The sequence below is a fragment of the Taudactylus pleione genome, unplaced genomic scaffold (assembly GCF_031769625.1).
Source record: "Taudactylus pleione unplaced genomic scaffold, aTauple2 ptg000495l, whole genome shotgun sequence".
Classification (NCBI taxonomy): domain Eukaryota; kingdom Metazoa; phylum Chordata; class Amphibia; order Anura; family Myobatrachidae; genus Taudactylus; species Taudactylus pleione.
Genome location: NW_028284897.1, coordinates 1,625,200 through 1,638,114, shown reverse-complemented (window position 1 = coordinate 1,638,114; position 12,915 = coordinate 1,625,200). Strand labels below are relative to the sequence as shown.

Below are 12,915 nucleotides of genomic sequence, written 5' to 3'. Positions count from 1 at the left end.
ATACTCTGGCTAATTTGTCTGTACTGTAAAAGGAATCAGATGATATTCTCTATGGAAGATGTTTTGGGATCACCAATGAATGTGATTTAAATAGACATAAGAGCACATAGAATAAAACGCTGATCAATATTGAGGGATTTGGAATAAAGAATTTATTATCACAATATATAATGATATATAACAAGTGAGAAAGATACGTATATATATATATATATATATATATATATATATCATATATATGAGGAATTAATGTTAGGGCTGTATGGCTCAGAATTTCCTTATGACACGTTTCATTATATAGTCACATTTCTAATTATCTTAATATCTCACTGACTGTATATAATCTAATATAATCTATACATGTTACAGCTAACAATAAGTTATATATTATACATGTGCACCAATGACAGACAACCTCTTCTAGTTCTTCCTTGGTGTTAGTAGAACAAGGCAGTGAACCTCCTGATGAGTAGAGACCATTGGGAGAGGCTGAGAGAGGAGGTTACAGAGAGTAGATTGGAGACATGAGATGATTGGGGACTGTCAGTAGTGATACTGATATCACCCATGATGATGGTGGAGATGTCTGAGGATAGGAAGTTGAGGGAGCCAGGCAGAAATATGTAACAGAAATTGTTGGGGTGGCCCAGGTGGGCGATAGACAGCAACACGCAGAGAGAAAGGGGTGACAGTCCTGATAGAATGTACAAATGATGTAACTGTGAGTGATGGTACCTGTGGGAGAACTGTGTATGTGATAGATTGGGACAGTAATATTCCAACCCCTCCTCCTTTACTATTACCAGGCCTGGAGGTGTGTGTGACGTATAGTCACCGTGTGACAGTGCTGCAGGGGAGGGAGTGTCTGATTGTGTGACGGCGCTGCAGGGGAGGGAGTGTCTGATTGTGTGACAGTGCTGCAGGGGAGGGAGTGTCTGATTGTGTGACAGTGCTGCAGGGGAGGGAGTGTCTGATTGTGTGAAAGTGCTGCAGGGGAGGGAGTGTCTGATTGTGTGACAGTGCTGCAGGGGAGGGAGTGTCTGATTGTGTGACAGTGCTGCAGGGGAGGGAGTGTCTGATTGTGTGACAGTGCTGCAGGGGAGGGAGTGTATGATTGTGTGACAGTGCTGCAGGGGAGGGAGTGTCTAATTGTGTGACAGTGCTGCAGGGGAGGGAGTGTCTAATTGTGTGACAGTGCTGCAGGGGAGGGAGTGTCTGATTGTGTGACAGTGCTGCAGGGGAGGGAGTGTCTGATTGTGTGACAGTGCTGCAGGGGAGGGAGTGTCTGATTGTGTGACAGTGCTGCAGGGGAGGGAGTGTCTGATTGTGTGACAGTGCTGCAGGGGAGGTAATGTCTGATTGTGTGACAGTGCTGCAGGGGAGGGAGTGTCTGATTGTGTGACAGTGCTGCAGGGGAGGTAATGTCTGATTGTGTGACAGTGCTGCAGGGGAGGGAGTGTCTGATTGTGTGACAGTGCTGCAGGGGAGGGAGTGTCTGACTGTGTGACAGTGCTGCAGGGGAGGGAGTGTCTGATTGTGTGACAGTGCTGCAGGGGAGGGAGTTTCTGATTGTGTGACAGTGCTGCAGGGGAGGTAATGTCTGATTGTGTGACAGTGCTGCAGGGGAGGGAGTGTCTGATTGTGTGAGCCATGTTTCTGTTATCACTAGAAGGTTGTGGTTTTTTGAGATAAAATCATGGATGGATGTAAATTTGTTACAGAGCAGCATTCCATAAGGCACATTATAGTGACTGGGAGGGTAATGGGAAAAACATGATGTAGTTTACTGGATTTATATTCCGTTATGAGTGGGGCCTGGATTTGAAGATATGACACCAGCAAATAGAAGAGGGAGAGAATGATAACTATAGTTGTAAGCGGTGTATAAAAGATTTTTATGGTGACAGGATAAGGATGTTTGTCAGTGTAAATAGATAAGAAAAAAGCTCATGTATGTATATAAGAGGGGAGAAGAGTAATGAGGTGGCAATGTGTACAGAGGGATGACATACAGGGAGAGTGACGGATGTAATAGCCTTAGAGAAGATACCATGGAGTTATATAGGAAAAAGCTCATGTTTGTATATAAGAGGGGAGTAGAGTAATGAGGTGGTAATGTGTACAGAGGGGTGAGATACAGGGAGAGTGACAGATGTAATAGCCTTAGAGAAGATACCATGGAGTGATATAGGAAAAAGCTCATGTGTGTATATTAGAGGGGAGTAGAGTAATGAGGTGGCAATGTGTACAGAGGGGTGATATACAGGGAGAGTGACGGGTGTAATAGCCTTAAAGATACCATGGAGTGATATAGGAAAAAGCTCATGTGTGTATATAAGAGTGGAGTAGAGTAATGAGGTGGTAATGTGTACAGAGGGGTGAGATACAGGGAGAGTGATGGATGTAATAGCCTTAGAGAAGATACCATGGAGTGATATAGGAAAAAGCTCATGTGTGTATACAAGAGGGGAGTAGAGTAGTGAGGAGGCAATGTGTACAGAGGGGTGACATACAGGGAGAGGGACATATGTAATAGCCTTAGAGAAGATACCATGGAGTGATATAGGATAAAGCTCATGTGTGTATATAAGAGTGGAGTAGAGTAATGAGGAGGCAATGTGTACAGAGGGGTGACATACAGGGAGAGTGACGGATGTAATAGCCTTAGAGAAGATACCATGGAGTGATATAGGAAAAAGCTCATGTTTGTATATAAGAGGGGAGTAGAGTAATGAGGTGGTAATGTGTACAGAGGGGTGAGATACAGGGAGAGTGATGGATGTAATAGCCTTAGAGAAGATACCATGGAGTGATATAGGAAAAAGCTCATGTGTGTATACAAGAGGGGAGTAGAGTAGTGAGGAGGCAATGTGTACAGAGGGGTGACATACAGGGAGAGGGACATATGTAATAGCCTTAGAGAAGATACCATGGAGTGATATAGGATAAAGCTCATGTGTGTATATAAGAGGGGAGTAGAGTAATGAGGTGGCAATGTGTACAGAGGGGTGATATACAGGGAGAGTGACGGAAGTAATAGCCTTAGAGAAGATACCATGGAGTGATATAGGAAAAGCCCGAGTGTGTATATAAGAGGGGAGTAGAGTAATGAGGAGGCAATATGTACAGAGGGGTGAGATACAGGGAGAGTGACGGATGTAATAGCCTTAGAGAAGATACCATGGAGGGATATAGGAAAAAGCTCATGTGTGTATATAAGAGGGGAGTAGAGTAATGAGGAGGCAATGTGTACAGAGGGGTGACATACAGGGAGAGTGATGGATGTAATAGCCTTAGAGAAGATACAATGGAGTGATATAGGAAAAAGCTTATGTGTGTATATAAGAGGGGAGTAGAGTAATGAGGAGGAAATGTGTACAGAGGGGTGAGATACAGGGAGAGTGATGGATGTAATAGCCTTAGAGAAGATACCATGTAGTGATATAGGAAAAAGCTCATGTGTGTATATAAGAGGGGAGTACAGTAATGAGGAGGCAATGTGTACAGAGGGGTGACATACAGGGAGAGTGATGGATGTAATAGCCTTAGAGAAGATACCATGGAGTGATATAGGAAAAAGCTCATGTGTGTAGATAAGAGGGGAGTAGAGTAATGAGGAGGCAATGTGTACAGAGGGGTGAGATACAGGGAGAGTGATGGATGTAATAGCCTTAGAGAAGATACCATGGAGTGATATAGGAAAAAGCTCATGTGTGTATATAAGAGGGGAGTAGAGTAATGAGGAGGCAATGTGTACAGAGGGGTGAGATACAGGGAGAGTGATGGATGTAATAGCCTTAGAGAAGATAACATGGATTGATATAGGAAAAAGTTCATGTGTGTATAAGAGGGGAGTAGAATAATGAGGCGGCAATGTGTACAGAGGGGTGAGATACAGGGAGAGTGACAGATGTAATAGCCTTAGAGAAGATACCATGGAGTGATATAGGAAAAAGCTCATGTGTGTATATAAGAGGGGAGTAGAGTAATGAGGAGGCAATGTGTACAGAGGGGTGATATACAGGGAGAGTGATGGATGTAATAGCCTTAGATAAGATACCATGGAGTGATATAGGAAAAAGCTCATGTGTATATAAGAGGGGAGTAATGAGGCGGCAATGTGTACAGAGGGGTGATATACAGGGAGAGTGATGGATGTAATAGCCTTAGAGAAGATACCATGGAGTGATATAGGAAAAAGCTCATGTGTGTATATAAGAGGGGAGTAGAGTAATGAGGAGGCAATGTGTACAGAGGGGTGATATACAGGGAGAGTGATGGATGTAATAGCCTTAGAGAAGATACCATGGAGTGATATAGGAAAAAGCTCATGTGTGTATATAAGAGGGGAGTAGAGTAATGAGGTGGCAATGTGTACAGAGGGGTGACATACAGGGAGAGTGATGGATGTAATAGCCTTAGAGAAGATACCATGGAGTGATATAGGAAAAAGCTCATGTGTGTATATAAGAGGGGAGTAATGAGGAGGCAATGTGTACAGAGGGGTGACATACAGGGAGAGTGACAGATGTAATAGCCTTAGAGAATATACCATGGAGTGATATAGGAAAAGCTCATGTGTGTTTATAAGAGGGGAGTAATGAGGAGGGAATGTGTACAGAGGTGTGATATACAGGGAGAGTGATGGATGTAATATCATTAGAGAAGATACCAAGGAGCGATATAAAAAAAAACAAATTTTTAACAAATGTTTTTTTTCTATTAAAAGGTGAAATTTGTAGGACAGGACATAAACAAATGTCAGGTTTGAATACGAAATTGCCTGGTCACATATGGTGATCAATGTTTGTTACACTGTTTTTATTTCACTTGTTTAGAAAACACACTTAGTTATTGCATGCTTTGTGTATTACCACAGTTAGTTGCCCCCTCAGCTAGCTGCCCCCTAAGACTGATTGGTAAGATATAGTCTGGCTGATAAGACTACATCTGAGCCAATTGGTCAGTGGAATGAAATGCAGAGTGATGAGAGGACATACATAGCACTGTGTGTGTGTGAGTATATAACAGGCAGTGTGCTACTATAATCTATGCTTCACTGATCCCCATCACACACAGGTAATGACAATAACAGTAACTCATTACATCACATATGTATAACATCAGATGGAAGATGTGATGTTCTCCACGATGGACTGACATTGGGTATTTGTCACCACATGGATCTCTTAGCTAGAGTACAAGGAGGCTGAGGATTACTTGCTTTTGATTAGCAACACAAAATACAACTTTCCCTCCCTGTTCCTTTCAGTTGTCCATGACTGTGTGATATATACTTTCCTTTTATTAAGGTTGATTGTTATGTGAAAAAAAGTAGCAATGTTTGTGCACTGATGGCGCTGTGTATTGTCCATTCTACTATTACTGGTACTCAAAACGGAATCAGTGTGTAATACTTAATCCCGACAGCAATAGCCCGGCAGAGGTGATAATCCTGATCGTTCATTAAGATAAATAACGCTAACCTAACCCCCTCCTAACCTTCCTTAGGCGCTCCTAACCCCCCCTCTAAGTGCCTAAACCTAACCCCCAACTTCCCCGCAGCCTACCCCTAAGTCTCCCGGGGGGGAAGTTGTCCCCATGGGAGCCCCTAACCTAACCCTCCCTCCCACGGCTGTCCGTGCCTGGCTTACCTTCGATCAGTATGCCGGGCATCGGGCTCCCGGCGAAGGTAAAATGACAGCTGTCGGGATTTCGACACCTGTCATTGGAGCCTAGCCGGGATTAGACAGTCGGGATGGCGACGGTCGGCATTTAGACCATCAGCATCCACAACTTCATACCCTCAAACACAATAAATTAGCCAAAAGATTTTAAGCATTTGAATTGCTTAAAGTATTGTGTTTTATGTCTATCAGCTCGTTTTTTTTATGTATTATTTGATGTGTAACAAGATTTGATTTCTGTGTAAAACATTTCCCACACTCAGAGCATGGAAATGGTTTCTCACCTGTGTGATTTCTCTGATGTCTTACATATAAATCAAATCTTGTAAAACATTTCCCACAGTCAGAGCAAGGAAATGGTTTATCACTTATGTGTCGTCTCTGATGTCTAAGTAGACTTGATTTTCTTGTAAAACATACTCCACACTCAGAGCATGGAAATGGTTTCTCACCTGTGTGACTTCTCTGATGTATAACAAGAACTGATTTTCTGGTAAAACATTTCCCACACTCAGAGCATGGAAATGGTTTCTCACCTGTGTGACTTCTCTGATGTATAACAAGAACTGATTTTCTGGTAAAACATTTCCCACACTCAGAGCATGGAAATGGTTTCTCACCTGTGTGATTTCTCTGATGTCTTACAAGATTTGATTTATGTGTAAAACATTTCCCATAGTCAGAGCAAGGAAATTGTTTCTCACTTGTGTTACATCTCTGATGTCTAAGTAGACTTGATTTTCTTGTAAAACATTTTCCACACTCAGAGCATGGAAATGGTTTCTCATCTGTTTGACATATTTGATGTCTAACAAGATATCTTTTGTCTCTGAAACATTTCCCACAATCAGAGCATGGAAACGGTTTCTCACCTGTGTGACGTCTCAGATGTATAACAACAGATGATTTATAGACGAAACATTTCCCACACTCGGGGCATGAAAATGGTTTCTCACCTGTGTGACATCTCTGATGTATAACAAGATGTGATTTATGTGTAAAACATTTCCCACACCTAGAACACGGAAACGGTTTCTCACCTGTGTGACTTCTCTGATGTGTGACGAGAGCTGATTTATAGATGAAACATTTTCCACATTCAGAGCATGTATGGTGCTTTGCACTGGTCTTAGTTGGTTGGTCATTAATGACTTTTGTGTTCTGTTGGGGATCTATGGAACAGGAATACATTTTATCTACTGCATGAGCTATAATAGGTGTACCACTATCTGGGGTATCAGGAGAACATTCCCCATAATCAGAGGGATCAGATGACACATGTGCACTGTGAGGTGCTGGATGTATAATTGTGGTGTTAGGGTTTTGTCCTAGAGAATCTCGGGTGTTGTTGTGACCTTCTATGTCACCATCTGTAGATAAGATGTGATGTCCCTCTGAGATCTTCCTTCTGTTACATCCATCTGCTGGGAATAAATTAAATATATTAAAAAAGTATTGTTTCTCTGTAACATGGATAGTTTTCCAATAGAGACTACGGTGACAGGTCCCCAAATTAGTAACAAATGGGGAAGTTCCGTTGTGTCATGGTACAATGTATAACGGTCACATATTATGCTATGTTATAGCTATCACAGGGGTTACATGTTTATTCTAATACAAAACATAAAGACAATTGTTGTCGGCATTGGAGTCACCACTACAAACCTGGGTACATCTAGCAATCCAAGCACAAGGACTTCAGCAAAACATTTAAGCTTACAGCCCAGTATCAAGGTTCCTGCAAGTATCTATATTGTATATACATCAAACACCATTAGACTGCTGGTAACATGTGCTCACCTCCCAGATCCAGAGGCTAACGCCTAAACAAGCATAGGCTAGTGAGCCACACACAAAACAGCCTCATATCGGCATGATTGACAGCATTCAGGACTTTAGGCACAATTTTCAAACAAAATAAAACAGGCCAGTCCTGGATGTTACCCATACGTTACATGGTACCAGCCGCGTGGCATTAGGTTTTTGTTTCACAATTAGCTTCTGTAGCTGAGAGACAAGAAAGATGTAACTACAAGTTAGTGGTGTATGAAGGATCAGTCATAGAGTAACTAGCAGAATATTAGGAACTCCTGATGCCGGATTACAAGCTTAAATGTTTTGACCAAAATATGAACAAATCCCTATACTGTCCTTTCAGTGTTCGCAAATACGCGCTATAGAACGTATTTTACCCGCTATTGAGCAATGGGGACTCACTTTTAACAAGTAGCCGGGTCCCCGGGGACGCGTTGTGCTGTGGCCAATCCCTGACAGCTGGCTGCAGCACAGCGCGTCCCCCTGAGAAAGACACAATGCTGTCTGTTATTGGCTGCTGCTGCTGTGGAAAGCCATGCTGGGATCAAGTGTCTGATCCCAGCATCGGCACAGCATCCGTGCCGGGCGCTGGGATAGTGTTTGTTCCCAGCGCCGGGTAAGCCACCATGGCAGGTACCTGGTGAAGGGGCCGCCTGGTCCCTTCCACCAGCGTCAGTGGTAAAGTGGCGGCGGGAGAAGCTTGGCTCCAGGCGCAAGCTAAGCGGAGCTCGCTGCCCAGAAGCGGCGGTTGTTTGGCACTGGCCACAAGCTAAACACGGCTCGCGGTCCAGCAGCCAATCGGAGGCAGATGCGACGAGCCAATCGCGGCGTCTTGAATCAGACGCCGCTGAGAGGGAAAGTTCAGTCCGGTGGTGGAGGGGAGGAGTGAAGACCTTCCGAAGACAAGAGAAGAGCGGCGCGGCAACAGTTCCGGCGGCCACGCAAGAGGCCAGAAGACGGCGTGATCAAGGAGGAAGAAAGGAAGAGGCGGTGCCGCTGGCCAGGATGGGCCAACGGCAGAAGACTGAAGCTGAGGACTGAAGCCTCTTCCACCTTACGGGTAGGCGGCCTTCGGCCACCGTTATTTACCCCCTTCCCTAGACCACCAGGGTTGTCGGGCACTAGGCCCGTGGAATAATTTCAGGCAATAGGCCTGTAGGTATATAGGTGGGCACAAGGCCTGGGCTACATAGGGGTCATTAGGCCCAATTGAAGGTGTGAGTGACGCCAATACTGGGGGCAATGCATAGGGGGGATTACTACTGAGGGCAATGCACAGAGGGACTACTAGGGGCAATGCATAGGGGGACTACTAGGGGTAATGCATACGGGGATTACTACTAGGGGCAATGCATAGGGGGATTACTACTAGGGATAAAGCATAGCGGGATTACTACTAGGGGTAATGTATTAGGGTATTGCTACTGGGGGCAATGCATAAGGGGACTACTAGGGATAATGCATGAGGGTATTACTACTGGGGCAATGCATAGGGGGATTACTACTGGGGACAATGCATAGGTGGACTACTAGGGATAATGAATGGGGGTATTACTACTGGGGCAATACATAGGGGGATTACTACTGGGGGCAATGCATAGGGGGACTACTAGGGGTAATGCGTAGGGGGATTACTACTAGGGGCAATGCATAGGGGGATTACTACTAAGGATAAAGCATAGGGGGATTATTACTAGGGGTAATGCATAGGGGGATTCCTACTTGGGGCAATGCATAGGGGGTCTACTGGGGGCAATGCATAGGGAGTCAATTACTAGGGGCAATGCATGGGGGAGACTACTACTGGGGCAATGCATAGTGGGACTAAAGGGCATTAATGTGTGGCATAATGTGTAAAGGCCAGGCATGGCTGTGTGGCATCATTTGTAAGGTCTATTACTGCATGGCATAATGTGTAAAGACGGGGCATTAATGTGTGGCATAATGTTTAAAAATCGGGCATTAATGTGCGGCATAATGTGTAAAGACCGGGCACTGCTGTGCGGCATAATGTGTAAAGGGCATTAATGTGCGGCATAATGTGTAAAGGCCGGGCATGGCTGTGTGGCATCATTTGTAAGGGGTTAGGGGAGGTCTGAGAGGCATATGGGGAGCTCTAAAGCATAAATTATGATGGGACCTAGAAATGGTCAGGTAGGACCCCATTTTTTTTTTAAAGTGGAGGGTCCCTGGGACCCACATATTTTGTCAACACCGCGATCACTGCCTTTGCTGGATACACAGATTGTGAGTGGAGGTGACAAGCCCCAAAGTGTCAGATGTTCCTCCAGGTGACTGTAGAATTATTTTGGGCTTACTTTAATACTCCTAGGGACTGTCAGCAACCGCCTGTTACTGACTCCCCCCAATGCCTCCTGGGTGGTGCTGGCTAATTGCCACTGATCTCTCACTGTGGACCAGTTGGCACATGGTAGCTGGCAGAGGGACTGAGCTTGGAGACACTGGGCTCAAACCAGAACAGCTGGAAGTAGTGTTTGGTGCTTCTCTGGTAGTCACAGGATACGAGCAGATGCAGGTGTCTGGGGCAATTGGATATTTATTGCTCACAGGATTTGTCTATACAAAGACAGTTACTCCAAAGCATACAAGGTGTTACACAGGTTCTCTCCTCTCAGATAGTCAGAGCGTATACACCTTACAGAGCTACATCGGTTCTTTACATACAGATAATGTATATATCACAGCAGGGATCCAGCCCAAACTCTACATCAGTTATCACATCAGGAAACCAAAATTAAATAGAATTTCAATTTCACAGTAACAGGTTAATTACATTCCTCCTGTGATAAGCCTGACACTTATTACAGTATATTTAGTCATTATGAAGGAATACAAAATTATTGTGACTTAAACATGACGTGTTACATGATTGGTCTCCTTAGTACGGAAGGCATGAACAGGAAACTCCAATATGCATGAAGACCAAAAGACAAAGGCGTCATTAGGCCAAATGGACAATATGGGTAACACAGGTGCGGACATGTTTGTGTTAATAATTTACTTGCGCTGGAGATTGCTTTGAGCCATCACTGGAGAGTATATCTCATATACTTTAGATATAGGGTCTCATTCAGACCCAGTCGCAAGCGCTGAGCGCTCGCAACCGGGTTGATGTTTTACTACTGGGCATGCGCACGTCGGTACCGACTAGCGTCGGGCGCTCCATCGCTATGGGTCTCGCACCAAACGATGGAGAGTGACAGCTCGCCCCGTTTGGGAGGCGGGCCGAGGGGGGGTGGCTGAGCAAACGGATGCGTTCCTCAAGGAACACCTGACCGTTTGTGGGCGGCCCCACTGACATCACCAGTGATGTCAGTGGGGAGCTTCCTGCTCGATCAGAGCAGGAAGCTCCCTGGGGCTTGCGGATGCCGAGACCCAACCTTAGGATCTCGTCGCATGCCCCGATGGTCGTGATGGTCTTGACCATTGCGACCATTAACCTGGTCGCTCGCTAGAGCTGTGGGTGGTAACCCACAGCTCAGCTAGCGACCAGGAGGCCGCACTAAAAAATGCAAGCGGCCACCCTCAGAGCGATCACTTGCATCAAGCGCCCGACTCTGAATGAGGGCCATAATGTGTTCTGATAACCTAGACCAGGCCTGGCCAACCTGCGGCTCTGCAGCTGCTGTGAAACTACAAGTCCCAGCATGCCCTGCTGTAGTTTGGCTATAAGGAAATGCTAAAACTGTGGCAGGGCATGCTGGGATGTGTAGTTACACAACAGCTGGAGGGCCACAGGTTGGCCAGGCCTGTACTAGACCATGAAAGCTGAAGGCACGTGACCAAGACACTGCTGCCTCTAGGCTTACAGGAAAGATGCGCAATATCCATGGGATGTACAGAAAGAGAAGCTGGAAATGCACAGACGTCGCCATTTTGGGGAATATTTACATGAATAACAAGAGATATGGTAAGAACTTACCTTTGTTATCTCTGTTTCTATGAAGTCCATAGGGTCCACAGGGTTGACCTTGGGGGTATAGGATGGGAACCAAATCCGGGCACCACGCAGTTAAAGCTTTTAGCTCCCAGGATGCACTTGGGTCCACTCTCCCTATAACCCCACCCCCCAGCCAGAGGCACCTCAGTTTGTAAGTAGCCAAAGGCCGGAGGAGAGAAAAAGAGAGAGAAAACTGGAACACTCAATAACCATACTCACAGAAATGGGAGATGGAAAACCGGTGACCAGCCACACAGCCCATACGAAGCCAGGTGCGTCAGGGCGGGCGCCCTGTGGACCCTATGGACTTCGTAGAAACAGAGATAACAAAGGTAAGTTCTTACCATATCTCTTGTTTTCTACTTCAGTCTCAAAGCAGTTCAACCAAGGGTGGGGACGCTCCTGTGCTGAGAGGAGAATCCGTCGCCAAAAAGGAAGCATCCTGAGAGGCAAAGGAAACCAATGCCTAGAACCTTAAAAAGGCGTGGTCACCTAGTAAGGCAAAACAGCGAGGCGCCACAGCGGGCCGCCCTCGAGGGTTACATGGCCCGAGAAAACAAGCCTCAACAGAAAGGCCTACCCATGGGTAGGCCCCTGAGGAAGACATACAAGGCCATCGAGCCAACATTTGGCTATAGGCCGGCCATCCTTTCCTGTGAAAACCAGAAATCGCAGACCACCAATAAGGGGTCCGATTTCCGTAAGGACCTTGAACGGATCACATAAATCCCAAGAGGCCGGACCACAGTCAATGAGGCCACACCAGCCGAGAGGACTGGGGACTGAATGGCCGTACCATAAGTTCCAGAATATGGTACCTAAAAACCACTTTAAAAAGAAACACAGGGCGGAGCAACTCACACCCTGACATGATGCCCTCCAGAAGAGGGAACCACATGAGAACGCTCCCAATTCAGACACTCTCCTGGTTGATATAAACACCCTGAGAGAAAGAGAGAGCCTAAGCAATAGACCATGTAATGGCTATCACAACCAGCAGTTCCATTGACTGTCCCCGGAGGGAACGAAGAACCACTACTAACTCCCAAGGAGTCCCTAGGGAGGACAAAAGGAGGCATAATCCAGAAAACACTCCAAAGGATGAACTGGATACCAGAGTGGAGCAATTCCATATCTTAACCCTACTGACAGTGTAGGGATCCGCACTGTCAGGAAGGCCAGGCCGAGGGAGAAACCCAAGCCAGCCGGAAGGAATGCCAGAATATCTGGAAATCCTGGACACCGGAGGATTGTATCAACAGGTACAATACCATAAGAATTATGGCTGCCACAGTTTGTTTGTAGGTCCCAGCAAAAGCTGATCTATGTGCTCTAATCATTCCAACGATGACAAAGCCAGGGAAGCCGTAAGACCACTGTAGGGACGCAGTCAAAGACAAACGACCCAGGTCCTAGGCAAAACCAAGGACCCTGAGACAACAGGTCCGGGCA

General features: G+C 45.7%; 1 protein-coding gene across 1 annotated transcript in view; it reads right to left on the bottom strand.

Annotated features, from left to right (window-relative positions):
- The window catches only part of LOC148502505 (uncharacterized), a 346,350-nt gene that overhangs the window by 34,366 nt on the left and 299,069 nt on the right, over window positions 1-12,915 (bottom strand). The window contains exon 11 of the mRNA XM_088449785.1: window positions 6,074-6,702. Coding sequence (XP_088305911.1) covers window positions 6,074-6,702 — 629 coding nt within the window. The remainder of the gene's footprint in view (window positions 1-6,073; window positions 6,703-12,915) is intronic.